The 26,038-nt window shown below is 43.3% G+C and overlaps 1 protein-coding gene across 1 annotated transcript in view; it reads right to left on the reverse strand.

Moving 5' to 3' along the window:
* LOC146701227 (partitioning defective 3 homolog) overlaps positions 1 to 26,038 on the reverse strand; it is a 358,058-nt gene that overhangs the window by 186,547 nt on the left and 145,473 nt on the right. The window contains exons 6-9 of the mRNA XM_085467562.1: positions 8,277 to 8,386; positions 7,550 to 7,633; positions 2,806 to 2,931; positions 178 to 408 (exon numbers count right to left, since the gene is read on the reverse strand). Of these exons, the coding sequence (XP_085323688.1) occupies positions 178 to 408; positions 2,806 to 2,931; positions 7,550 to 7,633; positions 8,277 to 8,386 (551 nt within the window). The remainder of the gene's footprint in view (positions 1 to 177; positions 409 to 2,805; positions 2,932 to 7,549; positions 7,634 to 8,276; positions 8,387 to 26,038) is intronic.

Consider the following 26,038-nt stretch of genomic DNA (forward strand, 5'->3'; position numbering starts at 1 on the left):
CAACAGCACTCCCTTTCACACACATCAAATCTGTGGCAGCTTTTTAATTTTTCTTTTTTTCTTTGATTTATTGATTTTTCTTTGTTTCATGTATGAGAACAGTGTGAAGGTATCTTGGGTAGAAAAAATAAACTATTTAGTAACCATTCAATAAAAGAAAAGGGAGGTGAAACCCACTTGTGATTGAGGCCCGGTGGTTGTCCTGATCTGGGCGTCAGCGGCCCGGTCAGACTGGACCTGTCTGCTGGCTGTTGAGACTCCTGGCTGAAACGAACCCTGTTCAGCTGAGGTGGGCTGCTCAGCTCCTTCTGTGCTGACAGCAGCTCATATTGCTTCTTCATGGCTGCAGGGACCACGTGGAAAAGGATAACCTGGGAACGCATCGCCTGCTTGAAAATGTTCTGTGCTCTGAAGGTGAAACAACATAGAGCGAGGGAGAGAGCGGTAAGGTCACACAGACAGAAATGAATTAGCTTTAAACATGATAAGAGATACATGTACAATAATGTAGCACCAAAGCTTGGCAGATACAGAAGGATAAGGAAAGCCATGATGCACTGTATGTTGAAAGGAGATACAGAGAGTTGAGACCTGCGCGGCTAATCGCAGGACTACTTCCTGCAATGCATTATGGGGCAGAAATTACATTATCTATAATTACAAGCATCAAGACGGGTAAGAGATAAGGACAGTAAGTGGTGCATCAGTCATAAAATATTACTGCGTGTGATATAGGTTAAATCTCTATACTATGCGGTCATTTGTGTGTTTGTGTGAGTCTGTTCATGGTTGGAGATAAATGGTTATGAGTTGACTCAACAATCAGAACAGAGGTGATGAATCATGCACCAGGGAAGCTTTACAGACGATGAGTTCCCAAGTAAGCAGACACACACACAGAATTCATTCCTTAAACACAAAATGGGGCGGGAACACACCGAGTCTCGTATGAGTTTGGGGGAGGCCAAATATGCCGAGACAAGAGCTCGCCATCATTCCCAGACACAAGAATTGTTTAGTCTGGTTTGCCAGCAGCACTTAGCATATAGATAGGCTGGCCAGGAGTGAGGCACACTGCAGCATAAGGGGGCCAGAGGCACAGTGGATGTCTGGATTCCAGCAATCCCATGTTCTTTTTCCAGCCCCCTCCCCATTACCAGCAATACCATGCTGATTCTGTCCCAATGACAGCCGCTAAGCCGCTTCCGCCGCAAACAGACAGCACTCCACGCAAGCCGCGTCGCAGAGGCGAACGCGCACCGAGCTACTTCTGCGAGATTTGCTCTCTCCTGTTTTCATTCTTATGGTAATTTGCGAGAATCACTCGCATATGCGCACTGCAGGGTGATGACAGGCTGGGGCGAAGTTTGTGTGCGTGCATGCGTGCTTTGTACGCAAATGTTCCCGTGCACATACGCGCTGCCATCACTCCAGCAATCAGCCTCTGCGCGAGCCTGATTGAATAATAAATTACCCCCATCAATGCATCATTACATTCAGTTAGATTAAGCGCTTCAAAATATTTACCCATGCAAAACAATCCAAGAAGATTAGACTATCACTTTAAATTGTCACTCTCTGTGGCACACAATCAACGATGGGTGGGGGTGGGGTTAAAGTTTTGTTCCTTTGCCTCATTTTTATGCAAACGCCCCCCCCCCCCCCCCCCCCCCCCAAAAAAAACAAAACATCACAAACATCATAAGCGTGCAGATGCCGGTGAGGAGGGTGTGTTTGGAAGGAGAGGCTACAAAACATCACTCCCTTGTGGATTTGGTGGGTAAGCTTCTTTCACAGCAGAAAAGAAAAAAAAGCTGTGAAAGAAACTGCGATGTTTACTAATGACAATAGGTTCGTTTTAAAGGATTCTGAAACCTTAGTGGGTTTGTATGCAGGGTGATAAACAGATTAGCACAGTGTCTCCAACTGCTTCCATTTAACAAGATGCTGGAGAGCTTTTGCTATCACACCTTTCTTAAGAAACATTCCTACAGTGATACAGTTGTTCAGAGATAATTCATAGCTACTGACTTCACTTTTGAAGGCTAAACTTTCTGTAATTTTTGCAGCATTGTGGTTCAAAGCCCACTGTTTTTAGATGTGCAGGCCCGGTGCGACTGTTGTCTGGGCCTTTGGTAGCAAAAATCTGGGCTATTTCTTTCTGTGGAGAGCTGAACAGACCACTTTATACAGTGCCTCGATTTTTCAGCCTCGAGGAGAAGAAATCCATTTAATACTGGTGCACGCACACACATACACAAGTGCAGAAATGCCTTTGTATGTCAGTATCACCGCATATATGTGTCCGTGTCGCGTGAGATGCCACACATTCACGCTTATATTTACGAGTGTTTAAAGAGACAAAGGTTATGACGCGTTGGCAGAAATGAATGGAGAGAAGAGTGTGGATAGTTTGGGATCAGAAAGCAGCACAGCTGTGAAGGACTGCAGGTCACTGAGACCTATTACAGGAAGGCCAACAAGTCGGTCATATTTCTGTTTTATTGTGCGGCTGTGTGGGTGTCACGTCTCCCCGCAGTTTGGATTCCGCTTATCAACAGCAACACTATTTACTGTCGCTGCGCTTAATGTCCAACACAGTGCTTTCGGTGTGAACTGCATCACTCGGCAGACAGTGCTTCCCTACTATCGGAGGAAAAGGAAAGTAAATTAAAATCAGCATGGCATCCAGTGACAAGAAGAGAGGTTACCAGAAGGAGAAAATGTCAGCTGACAAAAATAGCTGTGTTCAGAATAATACTGCATGCAAAAAAAATGTTCCAAGCGTCACTATGGAAAGCTTACTGTTCAAAGCGCAGGTTGCGAATGTCTCCCTGATTAATTCTGACGATGCAGTCGTTCTCCTGGAAGAGACGCTCCTGCTCTGCTTTGCCTCCGGGCTCCAAACGCTTCACTAGCAAGCCCTGTGTCCTGCAAAGGTTCATGCAACAGGTAAGTCATAACACAAGACTTAGGCAACTACTGTCACAATGAAATTGCACGTGTACTTTTAAAAGTTAATGAAAAGGTAGAGAAAGAAACGTAATCAAGAAACCTAATCAGAATGGATGGAGCGGAGACAAGAAGAGAGTGTAGAAGAAGGTACAGACAAAGACACATTTAGGGTTTGAGGTATCACTTGAGAAAGCATCATGCTAAAAACAAATGTTATTGCTATGTTTAGAAAAAGAAATGAAAGGTGTAGAACCCAAAGAACATCATCCACACAGTGAAGCTTGGTGGTGGGAGTATTATGCTGTGGAGATGCTTCAGTGTGTCTGGAACTGTGAATCTTGTCACGATGAACAAAGTCATGAAAAGAGAAGGACGTGAAGACCTTGAAAGAAAACCTCAAGCAGTCAGCATTAAAATGGTAAATGGACTGATTCTTATATAGCGCTTTTCTACTCTCCCCGAGTACTCAAAGCGCTCTATACAACATGCCAATCACACCCATTCTCACAAGCACTGACCCAAAACTGAATGCTTTTCTAACAACATTCACACACGTTCACACTCCGATGGATGCATCGGAGAGCAACTTGGGGTTAGTATCTTGCCCAAGGATACTTGGCATGCAAACTGGAGGAGCCGGGGATCGAACCACCAACCCGATCAGTCGGTGACCTGCTCTACCTCTTGAGCTACAGCCACCCCTTTATCTTCCAACATGACAACATCCCAAATAATGCCTCACTCCTGCTGAAGAGCTACCTCCAGAAGACCCAAGTGACTGCTGATGACTCGCCTGCATTAAACCCTGACTTGAATCCCATTGAAAATCTGTGGGGTGAACTGAAGACCTATGTACATGCCAGAAGACCATCAAATCTGGCCAATTTTTCCAAAGAAGAATGGGCTAGGATTGCTTGGGAGACATGTGTGAGACTTCCTAAAGACTACAACAAATGACTGCAGGCTGTTATCCATCAAACTTCCATTATCCTAAAACTAGGATGTTTTAGAAAAGCTGTGCGAAAATCTCTTGCTCTGTTTTGAAGCACTTGAGAAAAGAGATTTTCATAGAGGAGGGGCTAACGAGTCTGTCCTCATCTGTATGAAGTGAAGCTTTTTGTAGTGCAGCATTGACATTGGTTGCCATTTTATGGCCTGAAGATTTATAACTTTTGCATCAACAGAGTGCCTAAAATATTCAAGTCTCCAACAGAGTTGGGGAAGTAAATAAGATTACAAAATGAGTTTAGCCCATTGTAATGCACTCAGTCAACAAAAGTTAACTTTGCAGACTAGGCTTGGATAGAGTCCTGAATTTCCCTGCACTCATTTTAAGCCTCCGTCTGTCCTTCTGTCCTCCTTTCCTCTTTTTCTTCCTGTGGGCAGGTCTGAAAGAATGACAGGGTGGGTTGAAATAATCCAGACCAACAGCTAAGAGATCATCTTATGGCTTCCAGGGAAGTGCTACAGTCGCCTTCATTGGAGCTTAAGACTAGAGCCGGCTGCGGTGTTTGAGAAAGAAAAAAAACCCAAGAAGTTCCACGGCTGTGCCATCTCAGTAATCCTTAAAAAAAACGCCAACCTTTACCTTCAAATATCCCTCCGCCCTTCTTCCCCCTCTAAATAACTACATCAGTGAGCTCCTTGAGGGCTTTAGTTAGGCCTCAAGGATAACCACATGCAAAGATATCTGATGGATGCTCACACAGCAGAGCTACAAACTCTGGCTACAAGCTGCAAGATGCCTCTGAGATAGCAGGTAAACTGACTTTAAATGTGTGGTGTCCTTGCATAAACTGACAAAAAAGTTTGGAGGCTTATTTTGAAGAAATTCTGAAATCTACCGGAGCAAAAACCATCAACAAGCTAAACAATGATGTACCAGACAGGGGTATAATTAGACCCTAAGCTACACCTTATTGGTGTCAAGGACATAAGTGTCATGCTTCTCATAATTCTCCCTTCCTGTCTCTTTTCCTGGACGCATAAACAGCAGCACATTCAAAACTGTTGTGACCCTGTTTACTGCAGACGTCAAGGGCAGGCTCGCGCAGCTCTTTAGCATTTCAACCAAACAGGGCCACTCTCAGAACATTGCTTTAATTGGCTGCATAATGTGGACATTCACGCTCGCGCCGAAGACTCATCTCAGCCACTCAGCGGGGGTAAATGGGTCGGCATTAAGTTGAAATTAAAGATCACAAAAGGCCCTTCCCTCTTTCTTGGTGTCTGAGTTGCCAGGTCAGGTTAAATGTGTTGAGCAGAGAGTAATTGCGGCCGGCGTGGAAGCAGACATGATTGTGCTTTATCTCCATAAGTGTTGGCGGCTTGAAAACAAAGTATTGCGCACGGAGATTACATCACGGACACACGCTAATGACTTCTGATTTGCTAGCAGACTGGAGACGGTACAGTAGATAAAGGAGTTTTTGGTTGATCCCTGATCAGTATTCAAGCCGCGGCAGAGCGGACTGGGGATAAAGCGGCATCGTTTAGAGATTTAAAGAAGATGATGATTTCGTGAAAAGCACTATTATTGTGTTGGCTATAATCCCATCCTCTCAAACTGATGGAGGTTCGCTTCTGTTTTTTTTAGAGATACTTGTCAGTTACTTGTAAAGAACTAAAAAAAAATCTAAAAGTCACTCTCAAAGGCTGCAATTCATTAGGTGGCAGATGTAAGCAAAAAGGGATTTGTAGTTTGTGGATTCTCTGCAGCCTCTGGGGGGGGAAGAAAGACTCTTTAAGTCTCGCTTCTCCTCGAAAAAAGGAATCAGCATCTTACCGCACCATATGGCTTTACTCCATCTTGTGGCTGGGTAGCAGTGCTGATTTGGAGGAGGCCACCTGCTCTCATCTACTGCCTTTAATCAAATAATAATCCAATCAGGATCCATTTATGCATGGCAATTATGTCCGCAGTTTGTTTACAATTGAAGAATGTCATGGAATGAGAAGTTCATTAAACTAGGAACGCATCTGGAAGGGGGCGTGCGTGCGTGCGTAGATGTACGGGATATTTGTGTGTGCACGCTGCTCTCAAGGTAGGTAAGTGACGATGCACTGAGAACTGTTTTTGCTTGTAAAAGGAGTCTGAGAGGGAACACACTTCTCAAGGTCGGTCCGAACTGCTCACAAACTGCATTAGTGTGAGCTCATTTTCAGGTAAGTATCTGTGCATTTCAGTGTGTGTGTGTGGCAGGGAAAGATTCTTCCTGCTAGAGTGGCAGAGTATCTAAGCTCTCTCCTACAGTTGTCTCCCCCTCCTGCTTGGATCTGACTTGATGTCAGTGCAGTGGAGCAGAATACGGGGGCAGCCTGATGCTGGAGTGCCTGCAGTTCCTTGTTTGCTGTCTGGTTTTGCTGGCAGTCTGACCCCTCTGGCCCTGGTCTAGACACTAATGACAGCCCGCTGAGCCTAATGCCTCCTGTCCCAGTGCACGACGCGCAGAAAAAGCTCGGACAGGCAATTAGCATCATCCCACTGACCAGACAATAAGTTTTATCATGGCTGAAGTTAATTGAAGGCTGTGATAGCTATTAGTGCCGACCTTAGCTGATGGGGAAGAAATTTACTGCCGGCGCAGCGTTAATGTTGTTTCCTCCAAGATGCTGTCTGATTTAGGGGCAATACAGGGGAGCTTAAGGACAGCAGTGCATCTAATGAGAGCTGAACTGCTTAAGTTCCTTTAGAAATCGTTCCCTCCGTTAGGCTCACCTCATCCTGAATCACTATTTTGCAGCTCTGACTCAAGGTGTCAAGATGGAGTTAGTGCGAGGTCAGAGCTAAATATAGTTTCCTGACACTTGCTTATAAACAGCAATGAGATTAGTGTCTGAGCCACCTTCAATGACACCACTCCCCTTTCTCCTCCTCTCCCCCTTCAAATGTCATTCCGTTTGATCTCCTCATTCCGTCTTTCCACCTCATCCCTGACTTTCCTTCTCCAGTGCTGAGTAGTCACATTCACCTTGGTGGCGAGCCAGTTCCTTCTGGCATGCAGCAGGGATCTGTGTTATACACAAGCTTTTAGTTTGATTACATCTAACCGCTTCCTCTGTCCCCCCTTTTTTCCTTTCTTTTTTTTGAAACTCAGACGCCTCTCGTTCCCTTGTCATCGACACTCCTATCAGTTAAAAAGACAGAAAAAAAAAAGGCGAGAGGAAGTAGTCCAAAGCAAGTTTCAAGACAACACGTGCACAACGATGACCGACAACCCAGTTAGAAAAAGTATTTGCAAGACCTGGAGAAAACTGTGCAGTCGAGAGCAAAAACTACTTTCATCCATTCGCCTCACCACTGGGAGCTTCAAAGCTGTGGGATGTGAGCGGTGCTGAGTTTGGGTGTGGCGTTTCAACAGCGAGGCTCACAATAATAAAAAAAAGATGACTGCAAGAATCAGAGGCAGTTAAAAAAAAAGAAGAAGAAGAACAGCCTTGAGCAACACATAAAAAGAGATATGTAAGACAGAACAAAGGACAGAGAGAGTAAGAAAAATGAGTGAAATAATGAGTGAGAGCAAAAAGAAAGCAACACTGGATGGTGAAACTGAGATGCACTGAATTTCAGCTTGTGTCTGTTTTGTTTTTTTACCTGATATCATGTGAACTGAAAGGCACTACGTGGATCCCCAGGGGCTCACCTTCATTGGACACCTCGACGGGCTTGAGCATGCTTCTGCGGGATGGTGATGGATGAAGCCAGAAAGAAGAGGAGAAGGGAGTAGGAGAGAAGTGTATGAATAATAATGATAATTAAAAAATAACAGAAGTGAAAACAACATGTAGAAATGCAGAATGTAAACAGACGGCACAGTCAAACACGACATGAGGTCAGTGGGATGCGCAGGAGTGGGGGCGTGAGGGAGTGGGGTCCTTATTGGTGGGAGGCCTCGCTGAGTTGCCTGTGCTAAGTCATCCGTTACAAAGCGCAACTGGTGGACCTCAGGGTCGATTAAGGATCCAAATGGAGGCTCCAATTAAGTGATTAACATCAGACTGCTGTTGCGCTAAAAGAACTAATTAATTGAAAACATATAAGAGAACGGGGGCGGGGGAGGGAAGGGAAGGGAGGAAGGCTCATTTGTTCCGATAAGGACGTGAAGACAAATCAACACGACCCAGATACGCGTGACGATGTTTACAGACTGAGGCCTTGGTCTCGATGTTTGGGTTGTTACTGGCACATGGTCGTAAAGTGGGCGGCGAAACAAGAAATTGGTATGCAGCCATTACAATAATCGTGATTAACTGTAATTGTACAATTTCACTCTTAACATGGCGTATGGGTGGGGTTGTGGTGTTAGCGGTACGCCACTCACTCTATATGAAACACTGGTGAATGTTCCAGTGAGGAATCGGCCCTTCCTACTGGCTCCGTCCGCTCGATTCTCCTCTCGTGTCTCCTTTGCTCCTCTTCCTCATCCTCCTCCTAATAGAAAGAGAGACAAAGAAAAAAAAGACAGGATGAATTGGATGAGTGCTTCAACAGCAAAAAAGAAAAACCCCTCAAATTCTGTCATTATTGCTTTCGCTGTGCTTGCATCTCGCCCTCTCTTGCTTATATCTCTCTTCTCCAGCTTTTAATTTAATTACCTGAAGAAAAAAAAATGTATCGGCCTGTTTTAAATCAAAGACTCTTGAGCACAGGAGGGACCGTGCCCCTGATGCTGCTGCAGAAACCATCCCTCTCTAGCCAAAAAAATGTTCAGTGGTGCCGTGATTAAATGCAGCGACTCCATCGGTTTGCCTGACCGATGAGGTGGGCCCGTGAGGTGATGGGATCAAGGTTTAGAGCTAAAGAAACAGGGATGCTCCTGTCTGAGCTCCATCTGCGTCTTTCACTCTCCTCGTTTCATTTGCTCATCTTCCTTCAGTGCTGTTAGGCAGCGGAGCAGGAGAGGCAGTGCCTTTAACGGGAAAGCAGACATCCGAGGACTTAACTAAGCTCTGGGAAAGAGGCAGCAGCTTCATGCTCTCCTTAATGGAGGATGAAATCTTCATTTGGCTCTCTTTATGTGGATGGTACAAATTCAGCGGGCCACTTACACACAGTGATTACATCCCGCATGTAGAACAGGAGGGAGACATATCTAATAACACAGTGTTGATTTTCATGTAATTGTCAACCCAAGATTAGTTGGAGGGCTCGTCATCAAGTGTTGAGCACAGTGAAGTCTTTTGTTTGGTTGTTTTAAATAACGGGACTTTCTTTTTCAGTCCTGTTATTAATGGCTGGTCCTCGTGCATGTGCGCGTGCATGAGCTTGTCAGCATCAAGACAGCGCATCGGCTCCTTGGGAGGATCTGCCGAAATGCTTTGTTAGCCACTGCTTTTTCCCCACCCTCACCCTTCACCTTCCTCTTTCTCTCTTTTTTACTAAAATGTCAAGCACATCCAAATAGGTCTTGCGCATTCTTGGTTTCTTTATGGAAATTGATTCAACCCTTTTCAGGGGCAGGGATATCTTTGGTGGCACTCACTCTGCTATACAGAGGCCCCATCGCCTATTTATTTGTTAGACTCTGGGGGAGGGTTAAGGTGGGATAGGGGCATGAAAATTTCATCAGCAGCCCACCTTTAAAGACCTTGTCGCACCCTACCTGTCTATTTCCCCCTTTTCTATGAAAATGAATAAATCACCCCCCACCACCACCACCCTCCACGCCTTTAATTACACGTCAGCCGAGGTGCCGGGTGTCTCACGGGGCCTTTTATTCATAAAGCTTTTTTATGAACTCAAGCCCACCCCCCACCCGTCCTTCCCCAGGTGGACGGCTAGATTTTTTTTTCTCTTTGACGTATACTCTGCACAAAGGACCTGACCACCTGTGGCAAACTATAAATAAAGATGGGAGGCCATGGGGTAGAGCGGGCGGCTGAAATTGGACAAGAATAAATACAGGTTTAGATCTCTGCTACAAGGCAAGACTGATGGAGAGGCAAAGAAACGTGTGGCCTTTCAGAAAAAGACAGTTTTCACACTCGGTGAGCAGATGACTGTGAAAGGTGACAGTGCTCAACAAGTTTGCGTTGTTAACCGAAGTCGCAAGTGTATCATCGCTAACACGTAATTAATTTGCATTTAAAAAAGCTGTTAGCAACAATCCCCTGCCTGTTCGTTTGATCTTATAAGTTGCAAACCCTTATGGTGAGACTACGTAAGACTATGTAAAGGAAAGACTAGAGAGATCTTTTGAATTAGGGAGTGAACAAAGAAAGAGAAAGACGACACTGCATCTGTGATCGTTCCCTTCAGGGGAGAAAGGCAAAGGGCTTCTTCACTTCCACCTGGCCAAAAATCGCAGTGCAATCAAGTGCGGTGTGCGAATGTGACAAGTCAAAATTACCATAAAATGGCACAGGTAGATATGAGAGCAGTGCCAGAGCAAGGTGATATGTCTATTCAGCTGTGAAGCTGTGAAATTGACAATAAAAAAGGAACTCGTGATAAAAAAAAAATGTACAAGAATCACAAGATTGAGCAAAGCCCTAAGTGAGGGATGTAGGAGCGAAAAAGGTAAGACAAAGAAAGAGGTTAACCCTTTATCACCCAAGTATCATACAGGCTGCTTGGACTTCTTACAGTAATATGAAGCACACATGGTTAATCTGTGTTGAAACAGCAGTAACTTTTCCTCTACTGTGATAATACAGAATATCTCCGTAAAGCTCGTCTTCTCTTCTTTCCAAAACTATTTGAATTTTGTCCATCCATCCTCTTCTGCTTATCCTTCGCAGGGTCACAGGGGGGCTGGAGTCTATCCCAGCTACCATAGGGCAAGAGGCAGGGTATACCCAGCCTGACACAGGGCTAACACAGAGAGAAAGACAACCACATCCACACCTATGGGCCTGTCAGAATCACCAACTAACCTAACTAACCTACTCACATATCTATATTATTGCTAATATATATTGTAATATATCTATATCACTAAAGCACTTCTGGATGGATGCAAACTGCATTTCGTTGCCCTGTACCTGTGCATGTGCAATGACAATAAAGTTGAATTCTATTCTAATTCTATTCTAACCCCACTAACTGCATGTCTTTGGACTGTGGACATCCTAACTCCACAAAGAAAGGCCTTGACAAGACGGTGGATGTGAACCAAAGACCTTCTTGCGGTGCTAACCAGTGTGCCACCATGCTGTGGGCGTGTCACATTGGTTAGTAATCAAAGAGGACATGTTTGTGGTATAATCTGGTCGTAATGAGTTTCCTATACACATGTATAGTAAATCCCCACACAGCTCTGACCATCCTGCACACTAGATGTTGCATTCATCAGCACCAAATAACCACAAACCACAGCAACAGCCGGCACTAGTGTTTTTAAGTGATAAAAAGTGTTTCCCGTGCATTTGAAGATACCACATGTTTCAAAGTTAAGTCAGTTTTTTTAGCCAACAACAGCAAAGCCTCTTCATTATCTTCCCAGACAAAATCAAAGTTTTAGAAAGACTGATTTCTGAGACTGAACATCACAAATAATGGCTTGTTAAAAGTGACTTTTATGCAGTCAAGTGCTCAAGTATAGCTCCACACTTTCCAACGGAGCGTGTGGTTAAGCCGGCATCACAGGGGCCAGTTTCCTAGTGACCGGAGGCAGATGCAGAAGCCATTTCTCTTTATATTCGCTGCCAGCTCGTTCACTGTCTGTCCTTGTGTCAGCTGTAAAGATGAGCACTGAGTGACAGCAGAGGAGAGACACAACCTAAATATACATCCGCAGCTTCCTGACCCCACCATTCTCCATCTCTATTCTTTTTCTCTCTCCTTTTTCCCTTTCTCTGAAAAACATCCATTTCTCCCCCCCGAGTGCTTTTAGCACCCTGTTGATCCCTTGGTAACCAGTAGAGTGGGGATGCAACAAGGCTTTTCAACTCTCTAGCTTGCCCTCTCTCCTTTTTTTCTCCCTCCTCCCCCCATTTCTCTCCCTTCCTCACATGTAATAGGGATGGCTAAGAGCCCTGATGTGTGGCCAAAAAAGTCTGCCAGCCTCTGACAATAAAGGGAGAAAAACTAAGGTTACAGGCTTGGCCATCGGACAGCTGCAGCATTAGATTATTGAAAATCGTATAAGAGGAGGAGAAAGAAGAAGACAGCGAGGTGGAAGGGACACGCATCCAAAGTGCAAAGCCTTGTTACCATCAAATAGACGTGCTGCTTGGACAGTGGTTGGAGGTCCGAAGGGAAAGCAGACTGGGAAGGATGGAGGTAGCAGCTGTTTGATCAGGAGGGGGAAGTCTACCCACACGCAAACACACAAACATGCACACTCACACACATTACTTCTTGAGGGTTAGGGCAAAAGGCGGCATGTTGAGGACCTGTCATCCTCCATCAACTGGTGTGCTAAAGCAGACCTACTGTAAGTGTGTGTGTGTGTCATGCTGTTAGCCATGGGGAAGTACAAGATGTAGCTGTTACAGAAAAGGGTGGGGGGGGGGCTCCCTCCTGAGTCCATCTCTGGCATCGAGGGTTTAACAAGGACAGGTTCAAAGGTCACAGCAAATGGTGTGTTTCTGGCCACCGCCCCTCCTTTAGGGGGCTGAGCTTCACATCTGTGTGACAGCTTCATGTGTGGAACAAGCCCCCCCCCTTCCCAGACATTGTCACACACACCCCCTTACAATGAGCCGTCTGTGCTCAGGAGAACAATGGTGCCAGGGAACAGGATATAAAAGCAGTTTCCAAATGAAGAATGTGTTGTGTTCAGTGTATTAAGAGAAAAGGAAACAAGCAATTTAGCTGGAGTGTTTAGAAAAAAGAAAAATAAAGGCCTGTTGAAATATTTACAAAGGCTGATCCTCCCTCCTGATTTTGACCAGCTAAAAATATGAAACGGTAATTGCGCAAGGTGACATATGCCCCTTATGGAAACATTAAACTAGCCAAAGGTAACATACCATGGCAACATGTGAAAAGACCTGGCTCTCAGCGAGTCGATGTATGGTGGGGGCAGCAAGGGCGGAGGCTTTTCCTTTTCCTCGCAAAAAGGTTAAGGAGCCATAATTGTACCCTCATTACCTCCAGTTAATGCAGTTCAGCTAAACACTGTACAGCACACAAGACCAAATAGGACTTCACAGTACCGCTGCATCGCACAATGGCACTGACATAGAAAGACAGGCTGCTGTTAATAACTCCTAATAGTGCTATTAAAGGTTCTATGACCTTGAGAAGCAATTACCAATACTTTTCCGTAATAACTCGAAGAATCTTGCTGTTTTCAACCAGCACTTAAAAAGAAACTTTATGGTGCTGGATACAGTGATTGCTCACCTCAATCTGAACATGAGATGATCGCAACGGTTGTACGTTTATAAACAGAGTAATAGCGTGTAGCAGCTACTAGCATGTAGGACGACCTGGTCGCTGCTGTGTGAGGATTTACTGTCCACATAAATAAAAAAAACATTAAAAAATCCTTTATTAGCAAAAAATGTTCTGCTTTCTTAATCCTTTGGACATTATGATCCAGCCCTAGTCCTCCCTCCATCCTTAACCATTTATTCCTCATCGGTCCATCAGGCGCCGTCACCATTAAAACAACCAATTCATCACACTGACTGAGGTTGTGAGACACTTATTTATATTTATGTTGAGGATACAGGAGCATTATAAAAGGCTGGGTGAGGAGTTAAACTGGTTAGGGGGATGATGAAAGGGTCATAATGACCCCCCCTCCCAATCATCTTACCCACAAGGTCCGCAAATAGCACTTAATGTCTGTCAGCAGAGAGGAAAGATTTCTGCATATTTTCTTAGATTATTTCTATGATTGTGACCTTAAGAAAGATGATGGAAGCTAATAGTGATTTAAGTGTTCAGAAATAAAGTATAAAAAGAATTTAAACCCACACCACTGTGTTGATTCTTTTTTATTTCTCTGACTGTTTCCTTTGTTTAGAAAACTATTAGCTTCCCTGCAGGACTGGAAAGTTCAGATCTGGAAGAAAATCAAAGCAGTGTGATCCTCATGTCTGCCATCTCTCGCTTTTTATGTGACTGTTAGAGAAGAAATATAGAGGAAGGTTATGAATCTTCAGTCCTGTGTTTGTGTGCCAAGGGTAGAAGCCAAGGCGGCGCCCGTCCTCTGATGAGGACATGTGTTTTCTTTCATATTTCACGCCCTGCACCCATGAGCACAGCCTTGTTCAAAGCAGAGGACTCGCATTCCAGATTAGATGTACTATTCCTTTTGATAATGACGACGGAGAGTTGCGTTGTTGTTGTGCTAGGAAAATACAGTGGGGAGTGGGCTAGGGAACCTGCCCCACACTGTCATTATTCATGCAATGAAAAACACAGGAGGAAATAAAAACATAGTTTCTCAGTTTATGAATAAATTTTTTTTAGTATCTTCAAAACCAATAAGACCTCATTATCAGTGTATTTTAGTACTTTACTGTATAGATTAGTAAAAAAAAAATCTTTTAGATGTCAAGACAAAAATAAAATCTAATTGTTTAGTGTTTTTTTCACCTTACCTTAAAAAAAGCACAAAATATTGCATAATATGTAAGACATGCTTGTTTATGCTTTCAAAATAGTTTTCCTTAAAGGTACAAAGTATAAAACTCACCACTAGGTGTCAGTAATTTGCAGATTGTTTTCTTACCCCTCTAAATTCAAGTGCATAATCGTAGCTATGATGACCACTGTACGACAGACTCTGGCCATTGTTCATTCGCAATTTATCTGCCAGTCCTCTGTTATTTACTCTGGGGGGATACTATAAAACTTTGTGAAAGGAGTTCAACACAAGATGGTCAAAGAAGCTCACTGCTGACTAATGAGGAGAGCCTAAACTTTTCTGTCAGTAAGTGCTGCTGTTTTTGCCCGTTAGCCTCTGTTAACTGGCATTAGCTTCCGTTAGCTGGCATTAGCTTCCGTTAGCTGGCATTAGTGAAACTCTCATTGTAGTGGCTCTAACATTGTTGAACTCGGACACTTAACGAATATACTTTCATATGACTGTAATTAAACTGCTTATCACAGTGAAAGTTTGATTATTACGCCACAAACCTAAAATTAGCTGGCATAATGTTAGCTCACAACCAGCTATTGTTGTCAACCCTGCTCTTGTCAGCAGTGTGGAAAAAGGAGGGTCGCATGTCTAATGCGGTGACAATGAGTAATTTCAACAATATCAAGAATAAATTAGCATGTTTATGCACATGTCTGTGTGTTAGAGCCCTGACTTCAGTTTAGGAGAAGAAGCTGAGGATGAGGAGGAAGAGGTTTCGGTGGAAATGAGGTGAGAGGAGAGAGAGAAAACAGAGAGAGAGATCAGAGAGAAATGATGAAAACATACATGTGCAAATGGTCAAATATAGTCTGAAAGACTTTTTTCACTGAAAGTGATAATGCATACTATATATGTGGACAGTCTCTAGTCATTGGCGATGGCCATCAATGTTCAAAACGATGGTGGCTTCCACAAACCTGCTCCTATCCATTTTTAATTGATTTATGAGTTTATGAGTATCTATCACTTTGTCAGAGGACATAATTACACTCTAATCAACCTACATTTATGAGTACAACATTATTTTGTACTTACCGTACCTTTAAACAAGGGATATAACAAGCGCTGAAAATTAGAATATGAATTTAAATTTTCCTCATTATATATTTTCTTAGCAATTAAATGGGCAGTATGTTTTATCCCCAGCTGGCCAAGTTTAATATAACTTCCGAAAAGCCTACACTTCTTTTTAATTAACAAAATCTGTCTCTTTTGGTTTTGCTTTAGAAAGACATGGCTTCTAGCTCATAAAAGGGCTCTGATGTCAATTTACTTGAAGCAAATGAAAGGGACAGACAGTTTCCTAATGCTGTTTAGCAAATTAGATCAGAGATGTGAGTGTGCATTTGTCCATATCAGAATGGAGCGGCGAGATGCGGAGGGGAAGAGGTGAGGCAGTGCAGTTTGTAGGCTGACATTTGAAAAACAAAGGCCTGTCTATCTTTTTACTCTTCTTATTCTCCCTCTTTGTCTCTTCGCTTACGCCTTCTTCTGTCACTGGGAACCCTGCTGGGTGGAATACATTATTTTGCCAGGCCCTGTTTGATATTAGGCCTGAGCTGATCTATCAATGACACAGACTGCCTTTGCCTACTGTATCGTTAAATTGCACTTTAATTAAATTAGGCCTGCTAATTATGAGGACCTAAATCAATCACCAGGTCAATAACCAAGGCCCAAAGCGGACGGAGAGGCCCAAGACTTTTTTGAAGCCTCATCAATAACAGCTGCAACGGGAGTAGATCTGTCCTGTGCCGGAGAGCCGGAGGTTCAAACCGGGTAGGAATTACTGCAAATTAAGTTATCGTCATCGGTTATTGTCCAGAGCGCTTCTTACTCTTAAGCTCGGCAAAAAAAAAAAAAGTTTTTGTATACAGAATGAGGATTTCAAAGAGTTGGAATGCACAACATTTTACACCAAACTTCAAAGATGTGGTTAAACCATATCTGGGATTTCCGATGCATTAAAAACAACGGTTCAAAAAGTATATGATGACTTGCTAGACACCTGGCTTAGGTGAAAGGAGGTGATTCTGAACAGATAATCCTCGGGGCTGAGTGCGCAGCCCTGCTGAGCGGACGGTCCCAGCTGGATCCCGGGCCTTTATACGTGCATTAAAAGGGGAACTGTGGTGCTTTTCACAGATTAATCATCGTTTTGAGCTTATTAAGTGGGAGGACAGTCTGCTTTCCGCTGCTCAGAACATTTAATCCATCTCTCAAACTGTGAAGGTCAGTGAGTGAATGTTGCCCTCATTGAAATAATATCAGCTGCTTGAATTTCAATGGGAGCACCCATAGTTTGGACTGTAATTTTTTTGTTTTGTTTTTAAATTACACTTAGTTGGTGTTCCTGCAATTAAGTCAGAACTACAGTTAGTTATTGAGTTGCACAGTAGCTGCCAATAAATTACACTTGCTGCTCCGCTAAACTGCCATCACAACCAATTAATCCAGCAGTTACAGTGGCACCAATGTTTTATCACTGAAGAAATAATATACATCTATATATCTCTATATCGAGAGATAGAGAGTGAGAGACTCATATCCATTGTCCACACTATTTATATAACCTAGAGTGACCTCAAATCTTAAATATACCAAATATGAAGTAGGAAATAAGGATGAAAGCTGTTGAACAATGAATAATTTAGTAGACAGCAAAGCTTTGGTACACACAGCAGCGAATTATTACAGGGGATGAACGGTCCATTCTACAGATCAGCCATTGTTTGCTGCCGTATTTGAGCAGGTGGAGTGGGGCCTCATCTGTAGCGTCATGGGAACAGCGCAGGGTGAGGCGGAGGCAGTGGTGGAGGGGGGAGCTTTCCATTTAGTTTTAATTGGAAGCTGAAATTCTTGGATAAGAGGGAGACAGAAAGCCATTTGGTTTAGTCCTTGCTCTCAGCCAGGGCTAAATGAAGAGGGGCCGTGTGGAGATGAGGGGCCTGTGGAGGGCCAGTAATGAAGAGAGGTCCCAAAAGACTTCAGCACAGCCACAGTAATCTGGTGGGGGGGGGGGGGGGGGGGGGGGGGGGGGGCTTGGTTGGATATGGGTGGAGAAGAAGGAAGAAGAAGAAATACACAAAGCGAGAGGAAAGATGAAGGCTGTACGGAGTGCCGAATACTACAAAAATGCCAATTTTTGTGTGTGTATTTATTCTCTGAATGCAATGAGCACAAGATTAGACAAGGTATCGATTTATCAAAGGAGTGTTCTAGTTAGACTGGATGATAATTAACTTCCTAAACACAACAAGTTATTGCAATCGCTGATGAGATAAGAGCACGGGGAAATCATCAGTGTCTCAACAAACAAGACCGATCATAGCCTGGATAGTTAATTTGCTGCATGTAAACATTGTACACGTGTAGATACGCATCTGCAACACACGAACTGAGCGGCACAGAGGGTGGCCACCATCATTCTTACATATTGTATGAAGATATCTGCGGCAGCCAATCACAGAGCGACTTCAGCAGGACTCTCACCTTCCAAATCAACCGACACAGGGAGACCCCGGCGAGAAACACGACACACATTTCTCCACTCTACCGTTTTCTAAATGGAAAACAGCATCAGCATCACGAATTCATGTGGGAATATCAGAGAATCTGTGATGGAGCTCGGCAGGGGTGCTATTCTTCACAACAGCTCCCATGGCCTGTATATCAAAAACATAAAGAGGAAAAATTCCGGGGGAAAACTGCTCTGCAGGGAAAACCGTATCCCATTACAGAGGTATTCTTGTTACACTGACACTATTTATGGTATGCGGGCTATTTCAAATTCAATCCTAGGCATCCAACCTTAAGAAAGTCATAGAATATTGCCAGCAGTTTTGCATGTTTCACTGATGTTGTGGCTGCTATGATGCCATCACTGTTTCGCACAATTTCCTGGTTGTCTTCTCTTTCCATTAGCCTGTTCCCGTTTTCCATTTCTCACTGGTTCTTCATTGCGTTCACCTGTTATTTGGTCGTCTCAGTTCCCATAAGTTTCACTCTTTTCATCACAGGACTCTTTTACCTACCTTACCATCTCTGACAATATAACAATGTTGGATTGTTGGCTGAAAATCCATCCAACAGCACAATCTCAATCAAGTTCGACATAGTTCATAGGTCGCCATCAAAGTTTTACTAGGTAACGCATCATAAGCAGTAAGCAACCCATGATGTCCATCATCAAGTTTAGGTTCTCTAATGAACGTTCATGTAATGCTGGATAAAAATATGCACAATCAACAGCACAGTAATACCTACATCTCTATCTAAGAAACAGAAATGCCCCCAGACTGCCTCCTCCCTCTTCACACTCTTGTTTTAGAGGCTTTCAGTGTGTCCATCTCCTGAGTCCTAAAATGAAACCTTCCCATTTCTCTCCATTTTTATCCAAGTGTGACTACTTTGTTCTCAGCCTGATGCAAATAAAACAAGTCACTTAGGGTAAGATGGGGAAGAAGCTCCATCTCGTGTTCCTCTGTGGACCCGAGATGTGGATGTTTACTGTTGGCTGGGCGTTATTGCATTCCTTCAGCAACTTAAAAGCCTCTGTCCCCCTAATGGGACCTATAAAACAGTGAGAAAAGCCTATTGTGACAATGGACCTCATTGTGCCAGAGTGGATACATTTGGCACTCTGTGCAGAGTGGAAATGTGTGGCATATAAAAAAAGATGGTGTGAAGGAGGGAAAGGTTGAGGAAGGAGAGAGAAATCAAATAAAGTGAAGTAAGTGACTTTGCACTGTGGGAAAATGGGTGATGTCAGTCACCAAAGTTCACCTTGAGCCCCAGTGTCAAGGACTACAAAAAGCTTTTCATTTTACTTAAGCTGTTCCACATCTTTATTATTTCTATCTTGCAATCTTTTGCCCGGGCCACAGTCAGCATTGGTGTAATGCCACCTTGCCAAAATATGGGCTTTGCTTCTCCAACACGACACTTTGCTCCAAAGCCTTAAAATCATACCCCCCTGGGAAAAAATAAATTCGGACTCTACTGAATATGTACCGTAGGCAGATCAGCAAAAAAATGACTTCCCCTTAAGAAACAGTGTACATCTTCCTCGCCTAGCTTTGTTCTCTGCTGCCCACGGTGGATTGGCTCCACGCTGGCGGCCCTCGTTTTATTCCCCAAAGTCATTATTGTCTTCAGTTAAGGTGCCCCTGCTCCCTGTGATTTGTGGGTAATGAGCTGGCACCCCCCTGCCCGTGTTCAATTATTCTCATTGAGAAAGTGATTTCTCACTCCACGGAGCAAATTGTAGAAAGTGAATGCATGAACTCTAATCAAGAATTAACACGTTCACAGCCAGTAGTGCAGAGAGGGATAGCCACCTTGATGCAGCTGAGGTACAGTGGACAGAAATGAGAGGGACCCAGAGAAGAGGAGGGTAGAGGGATGGAATAGTGACTAAGGTAAACAGACTTCTCGCCTGTCCCTGAATAATGATCCACTGAATAAAACCAGGCATCCCCATTGAAGGTTGTGCATGAGAATAAGATCAGAGTAGCTCAGAGAGGCCTGTGCACAAAAAATATCTAATCCTAAAAAAATGCACTTTGACAAAAATGAAGTTGGCAGCAAGTGAAGAATGGTGTGGAATGGTCACATTAGGAATAAGTGATTACAAAAAATTTTCAACACAAGAAATATGCGCATGAATTTTATGCATTTCAAGCTTGAATGAGTGAAACTCTAATCTCAGCTGTCCAGTAGCACACGTCTTCACACACGTGTCGCGGTGAGACAGGTTAAACATTTACAGTACAGCTGACAGAGAAGAGCGCTGGCAACGTCCAGCGTCCAAAACAACGCCCAGTCTTGTATCCTGTTCAAACAAAATAAGAGAAGACGATTGCACAAATATTTAAAAAGTTAAATAATAAATAATAATGAAGAACAAGATGAATAAACTCTTTTTTTCGCTGCATATAGAAACAGCACAAAGAAAGTAACATAGCTTCAGGACAAAAAGCTGGTTACCTGTAGTTAAGTGTTGTGCACACACACGTGTAAATAAACCAACATTGAGACTCATTGTGATTTTTTAATGAGATGTTAGGTAGCATTATTTTCATAATTAGTCAGCTATTTCCCCTGCTGTGGAGCCAATGAACTAAATAACACTACTGACGGCATTTCACCTGCTCCCGTACTCCGGTCTGAAGGTGAGCTGACATGTACACTGACTTGATGACAGAATACAGAATATTTATTATTATTATTTAAAAACAATAAGCAAGAGATTAAACCGACAGAAGGACTTCGTAAAGAAGTGTACAGGACAAATACATCTAACAAAAAGCCCCAGTCAGTGCAAAGCAGAAGTCACAAACCCGACGTTCTAACAGTGGTTCAGCGGCAATGGCTAATTAAGAGTGGCGAGGCATTTGTGAGGCTCTGCATTGTTCTCACTCAGGTCCTCAGTTGGACTGAAGCATCTCTGGTGAGCTGCCATTTACACAGGACTCCCAAAGGAGAGAAGAAAAATTAGCCCGCCATGTAAATAATGTGAATTTTAAGTAATCAGTGGCAGAATGAAGTCTTTTCTTAAAATAATTATTTCATTTAGGTGACATAATTACACTAACAGCCAAAATGACTTATTAAAAAAATCATACAGGACAAAAATTAAACAAAACATTATAGAGAACGAGCGCAGGAAGAAGTAGGAAGCCACAAAAATGTCTTTTTTCCTGAGGATTCAATGAGCTAGGAGCCAAAGCTGAACAAACAGCTGCACCTACTGGTCAGACCCACCGGTCAGCAACTAGTTCAAAACATCCTGAGTTCATGTTGCATGTGTGCATACACCAAAGTGCATGTCTACGGACTTCACACAAACCATGGTTCATTCCGTCTACATCTTCCTTGGTCTTTCAAGAGGCAAATCCAGGAGCACACTCTTCCAGGATTCCTGCACTGTTCTGGAATGTGGCTTATTTTTTTTATTTGTTCAGAGTTTTACATTGAAAACATGCCCTGCTGCATCTCAAACATCATTGCAGTATTAACTGAACATAATGAACACAGCACGAATGCACGTTACAGCCACCAGATAGAAGTGGAGGTAGACGGTGGCACAGGCAGCAAGACTGTGTTAGGCAGGCTGGGTTTGGGGGTTATTGCTGTGTTTTCTTTCCATGCTCAGCTGCTCTAACATTGCCTGTGGCTTGCCTCGGGGTCTGCAGACTGTGTGGGCTTTACCAAGAAGCTAGTCAGGAGAACTTACCAAGTTCACTCACCAACAGCAGTCCCTAAAAATTAAATGCTAACTTCCATACTGACGTGTCCAAGAGTTTTTCCTGAATTTTAGACCTGCCACTTCAGAACCTTCACTGCTGTGTTTATTGTATTTGTAATGGAAGAAATGAAATATCCTTTGATTAAATAAATCAGTGATTCATTATGGATCTTATATAAAGGTGTATCGTTCCAGTATAATGAAAAAAATCAACAAGCTAAACAAATAATTAGTATTTAGAGGGAAATATCAGTTTTGTCTCTTACAATGGCGCATTAACTGCCATCATGGCATCATGCGGAGTGGGGCAACAACAATAATCCTACCGCAGCTTTGTAAAGCACTTGACTCTAACAGAGATCAACTCAAACACTTTAAATCTAAAACAGAAAGCAGACCTCTGACAATCTCTTTTAAGCTACTCAGGAGACTCGTTCAAATACGAGCATTCACTGAGCCTTATTTTCAGCGGCCAACAACTACTAGTGACAGAGTGGGAAAAGAAGAGCAAAAACAACAATAGAGTCGGTCGGTCGCAAATGCCAATCTGTGTTTGTTCAGAGAGAGATCTTTGATGTGACAACATTAAAGGGAAAAAAGGCAGGATTTGCGCTGCTGCTTGCTCTCTTCTTCCACCTTGAAGTTAAACAGACTCATCTCCTTTCAACGTGCTGGCTTGAGGATTTAGCTGGCCGCCTCGCCACTTTGCGTTTCTTTTAAAACTCGCCAAACAAGGTGCCTCATTTAGACAACACAGAGAGAAAGAGAGGGAGCCCGACTGTTGGAGGCTTGATCAAAGATGTGTGATCAGAACTGTTTTCACCCAAACATGCTTTGGAAGCTGTTATGTAATGTTTTAGGGGTTTTGTGTTGCCTTTCTCCGAGTCTGTCTGTCTGACTTCAATATGTTATGGACTTTACAGTATTTTTAGAGCCTGTACACAAACAAATAAATCAAAATATGCTTTTCAAATAACACTGAACAGGCATAACATTATGATCGATGACAGGTGAAGTGAATAACACTGATTATCTCTTTATCATGGCACCTGTTACTGGGTGGGATATATTAGGGAGCAAGTGAACATTTTGTCATCAATGTTGATGTTAGTAGCAGGTAAAATGGGCAACTGTGAGGATTTGTGCAAACGGATTATGAATCACATTGTGATGGCTAGAGAGTTGGGTCAGGGTATCTCCAAAACATCAGCTCTTGTGGGGTGTTCCCAGTCTGCAGTAGTCGGTATCTCTTAAAAGTTGTTTAAGGATGGAACAACGGTGAGCCAGAGGTCATGGTTGGCCAAAGCTCAGTGATGCATGTGGGGACCGAAGGCTGGTCTGTGTGGTCCGATCCAACAGACTGTACAGCTAATGTAGCTCAGATTAGAGAAATGTTTAATGTTGGTTCTTATGGAAAGGTGTCAGAATACACAGAGCATCTCAGTTAGGTGTGTATGGAGCTGCATAGCTGCAGACCAGTCAGGGTGTCTATGCTGACCCCTGTACACTGAAGAAATTGCCAGCAATGCACATATGAGAATCAGAACTGGAAGACAGCACAATGCAAGAAGGTGGCCTGGTCTGATGGATCATGTTTTCTTTTACATCAGTTGGATGGCCAGGTATGTCTGAATCCCTTACCTGGGGAACACCTGGCACCAGGATGCACTATGGGAAGAAAGCAACTGACGGAATGGACGAAGCCAGGGTTATGCTTTGGGCAATGTTGTGCTGGGAAACCTTGGGTCCTGCCATCCACGTGGATGCTACTTTGACACATGCCAGCTATCTAGCATTTGTGCAGACAATGTACACCCTTTCATGGAAACGGTACTGCTTGATGGCTGCGGCCTCTTTCAGCAGGATAATGCACCCTGTTGACTTGGCCTCCAAGTTCCCCAAATCTCAGTCCAATTACGAATGTGTGGGTTCTGCAGGACAAACAAGTCCAATCCATGGAGGCCCCACCTCTCAACTTGCAGGACTGTTGCTAACATCTTGGTGCAGATACCCCAGCACACCTTTAGGGATCTAGTGGAGTCCGTGCCTCGATGGGTCAGGGCTGTTTTATGGTAAATGGTAAATGGCCTGTATTTGTATAACGCTTTACTTAGTCCCTATGGACACCAAAGTGCTTTACACTACATTCAGTCATCCACCCATTCACACACACATTCACACACTGGTGATGGCAAGCTACATTGTAGCCACAGCTGCTCTGGGGCGCACTGACAGAGGCAGCAAAAGGGTTTTAGCGGCAAAAGGGAAACCAACACAAAATTATGCAGGTGGTCATTATGTTGTGCCTGATCTGTGTATTAGGCTTATTGTTTTGCTGTTTGTGTTTTTATATGTAGATTAAATAACACTACATTTAGCATTTATACATTAGAATGTTTCTGTCTAATACTATCTCTGAAATCCCAAATTGTGAGCTTTGCCAATATAGCTCAAACACATCTGCTTCTCTTCATGTTAGCCTTGATTGGGTTAAATCCTTCAGTGATCGACAGCTGATGTCAGTCCTGCCTCTGCTACAGCTCATGATAATGGCCCCTGGTCCATCATCAAGGCCGCAAAATAATACAGTGGAGAACCACTCAACCAGATCAAAATGTGTATGTGGGGGAGCGTGTGCGTGTGCAATGCTAAGCAGGAAAGCCCATTAACATTCATCAGTGGGATAATAGGCCAGCATTAATGTCAGCTGTTTATATGAAGAATAACTCATAAGGCCTTGGTGTATATGGGCTGATAAAGCGTGCTTTTCTCCACGCCGCATTTGGCAGAGTGTGTGTGTGTGGGTGGTGAGAGATTTAGGGGTAGACGCTACTGATGTCTTAGATTGAACCGTTTGATACTGACGTGAATTTATTGACTTGTTAGATAAACATAGGACAATTGCCTGATGTAACTATGGGCCAGCCGTCCTTGTCTTAGTACGTAGGCTGAAAGTCTGCACAAAAGAAGCGCACGAAAGCACCAAAACGAGCACAAATCAAAACATTTTACCAAAGCACCTGGGAGAAGTGATGTAAAATAAAATCTCAAGAGAATTCAACCCTGAATCCATAGTTGATCCCCTGCAGCTAAACTTCAAACTCATCCAGCTTGAGAATACCAGAGTCACAGATTGTCCAGTTAACTCCCCCGTGCACCTCCTTGGCATTTTAAGCACAGGAGTCAATGTGTTATTTTATTCAGCCTGACTTTACATTTTTAATTTATAGCATGAGCTGGGAAGGCTTGCTTAAATATGAATGGTGAAGCGAACTCACTATCCAGAGCATGCCAAGCTGCTTCACACACATCGACCACGCAACTAAAAGATAAGTACTTCAAATTGAAGCTATTGTATGAAGTTAAGAAATGACGCTGCTAGAACACCTATGCGCATATAAATACACAAAGTAGTTGCGTGTGTGTATTTTGTTCCAGTCAAAAGAAAGAAATGAGGATGACGCCCGCTCTTCGGTTTCTTTGTTTTACTTTTATCTTAACTCATAAAGTAGAACGATAAAAACACAGCAGATAAATAATCCACGATAAACAACAGCTAATTGGTGTGTTTTTACCAAAAAACCTTGGCATATCTGTACGTGTTTGTGTGTTTTTATGTGCGTGTGTACACTCATTATCGCTGCCGACGCTTTAGCACTGATCACAGTTCTTTTTAATTAACCCACGCTGTGTATTTTTATCTCGCGATCCAATGCTGCTGTTTTGCTCGCCCGTCGCACAAAGAAGACAAAATATTGAACCGTCACGTGTGGGAGGGAAGGCAGCGATCGAGACTGTGATACAGCGAGTGCAGGGAAGGAACAACTGGGCTACAAGGTGCGACTTTGAAACTTATACTGTGTCACCCCTAATGAGAGGATTTGCGCTTTGTGACTCAACTTAGTTGCACGGCTGTCAGATTATAAACACTCAGGTGGCACCGAGGATTAGCCACGGTGAGGGTGTCGTGGCGCTCCTGCCGTTAATCATGAAATATTTACACGACTCCACCAGTATAGCTCATGTTCTTAAATAATAATCTCTTTTTTTATATTTACACTATACTTGGTTGATAACTATTAACTTGAAAGCTTTATCTTGGATTTAGGAGGCTTCATATTTTGAACAAAATCCTGTTCTTGAGCTGTTTGCATGTATACGTGCCCTCTTGGTAAACAGTATGTTTTCAACTTCAGCTATTTTTACAATAGCTTGATTGTAGCATCACTGCTTTCAATAGGTGCTCATAATGTTTAGTAAGAGAAAGAATTCCAAACACAACCATAATGAGACT

This window comes from Copadichromis virginalis, linkage group LG9, assembly GCF_057382275.1.
Source record: "Copadichromis virginalis isolate Kocher_CV1m ecotype Utaka linkage group LG9, C_Virginalis_male_GT1.1, whole genome shotgun sequence".
Taxonomy (NCBI): Eukaryota; Metazoa; Chordata; class Actinopteri; order Cichliformes; family Cichlidae; genus Copadichromis; species Copadichromis virginalis.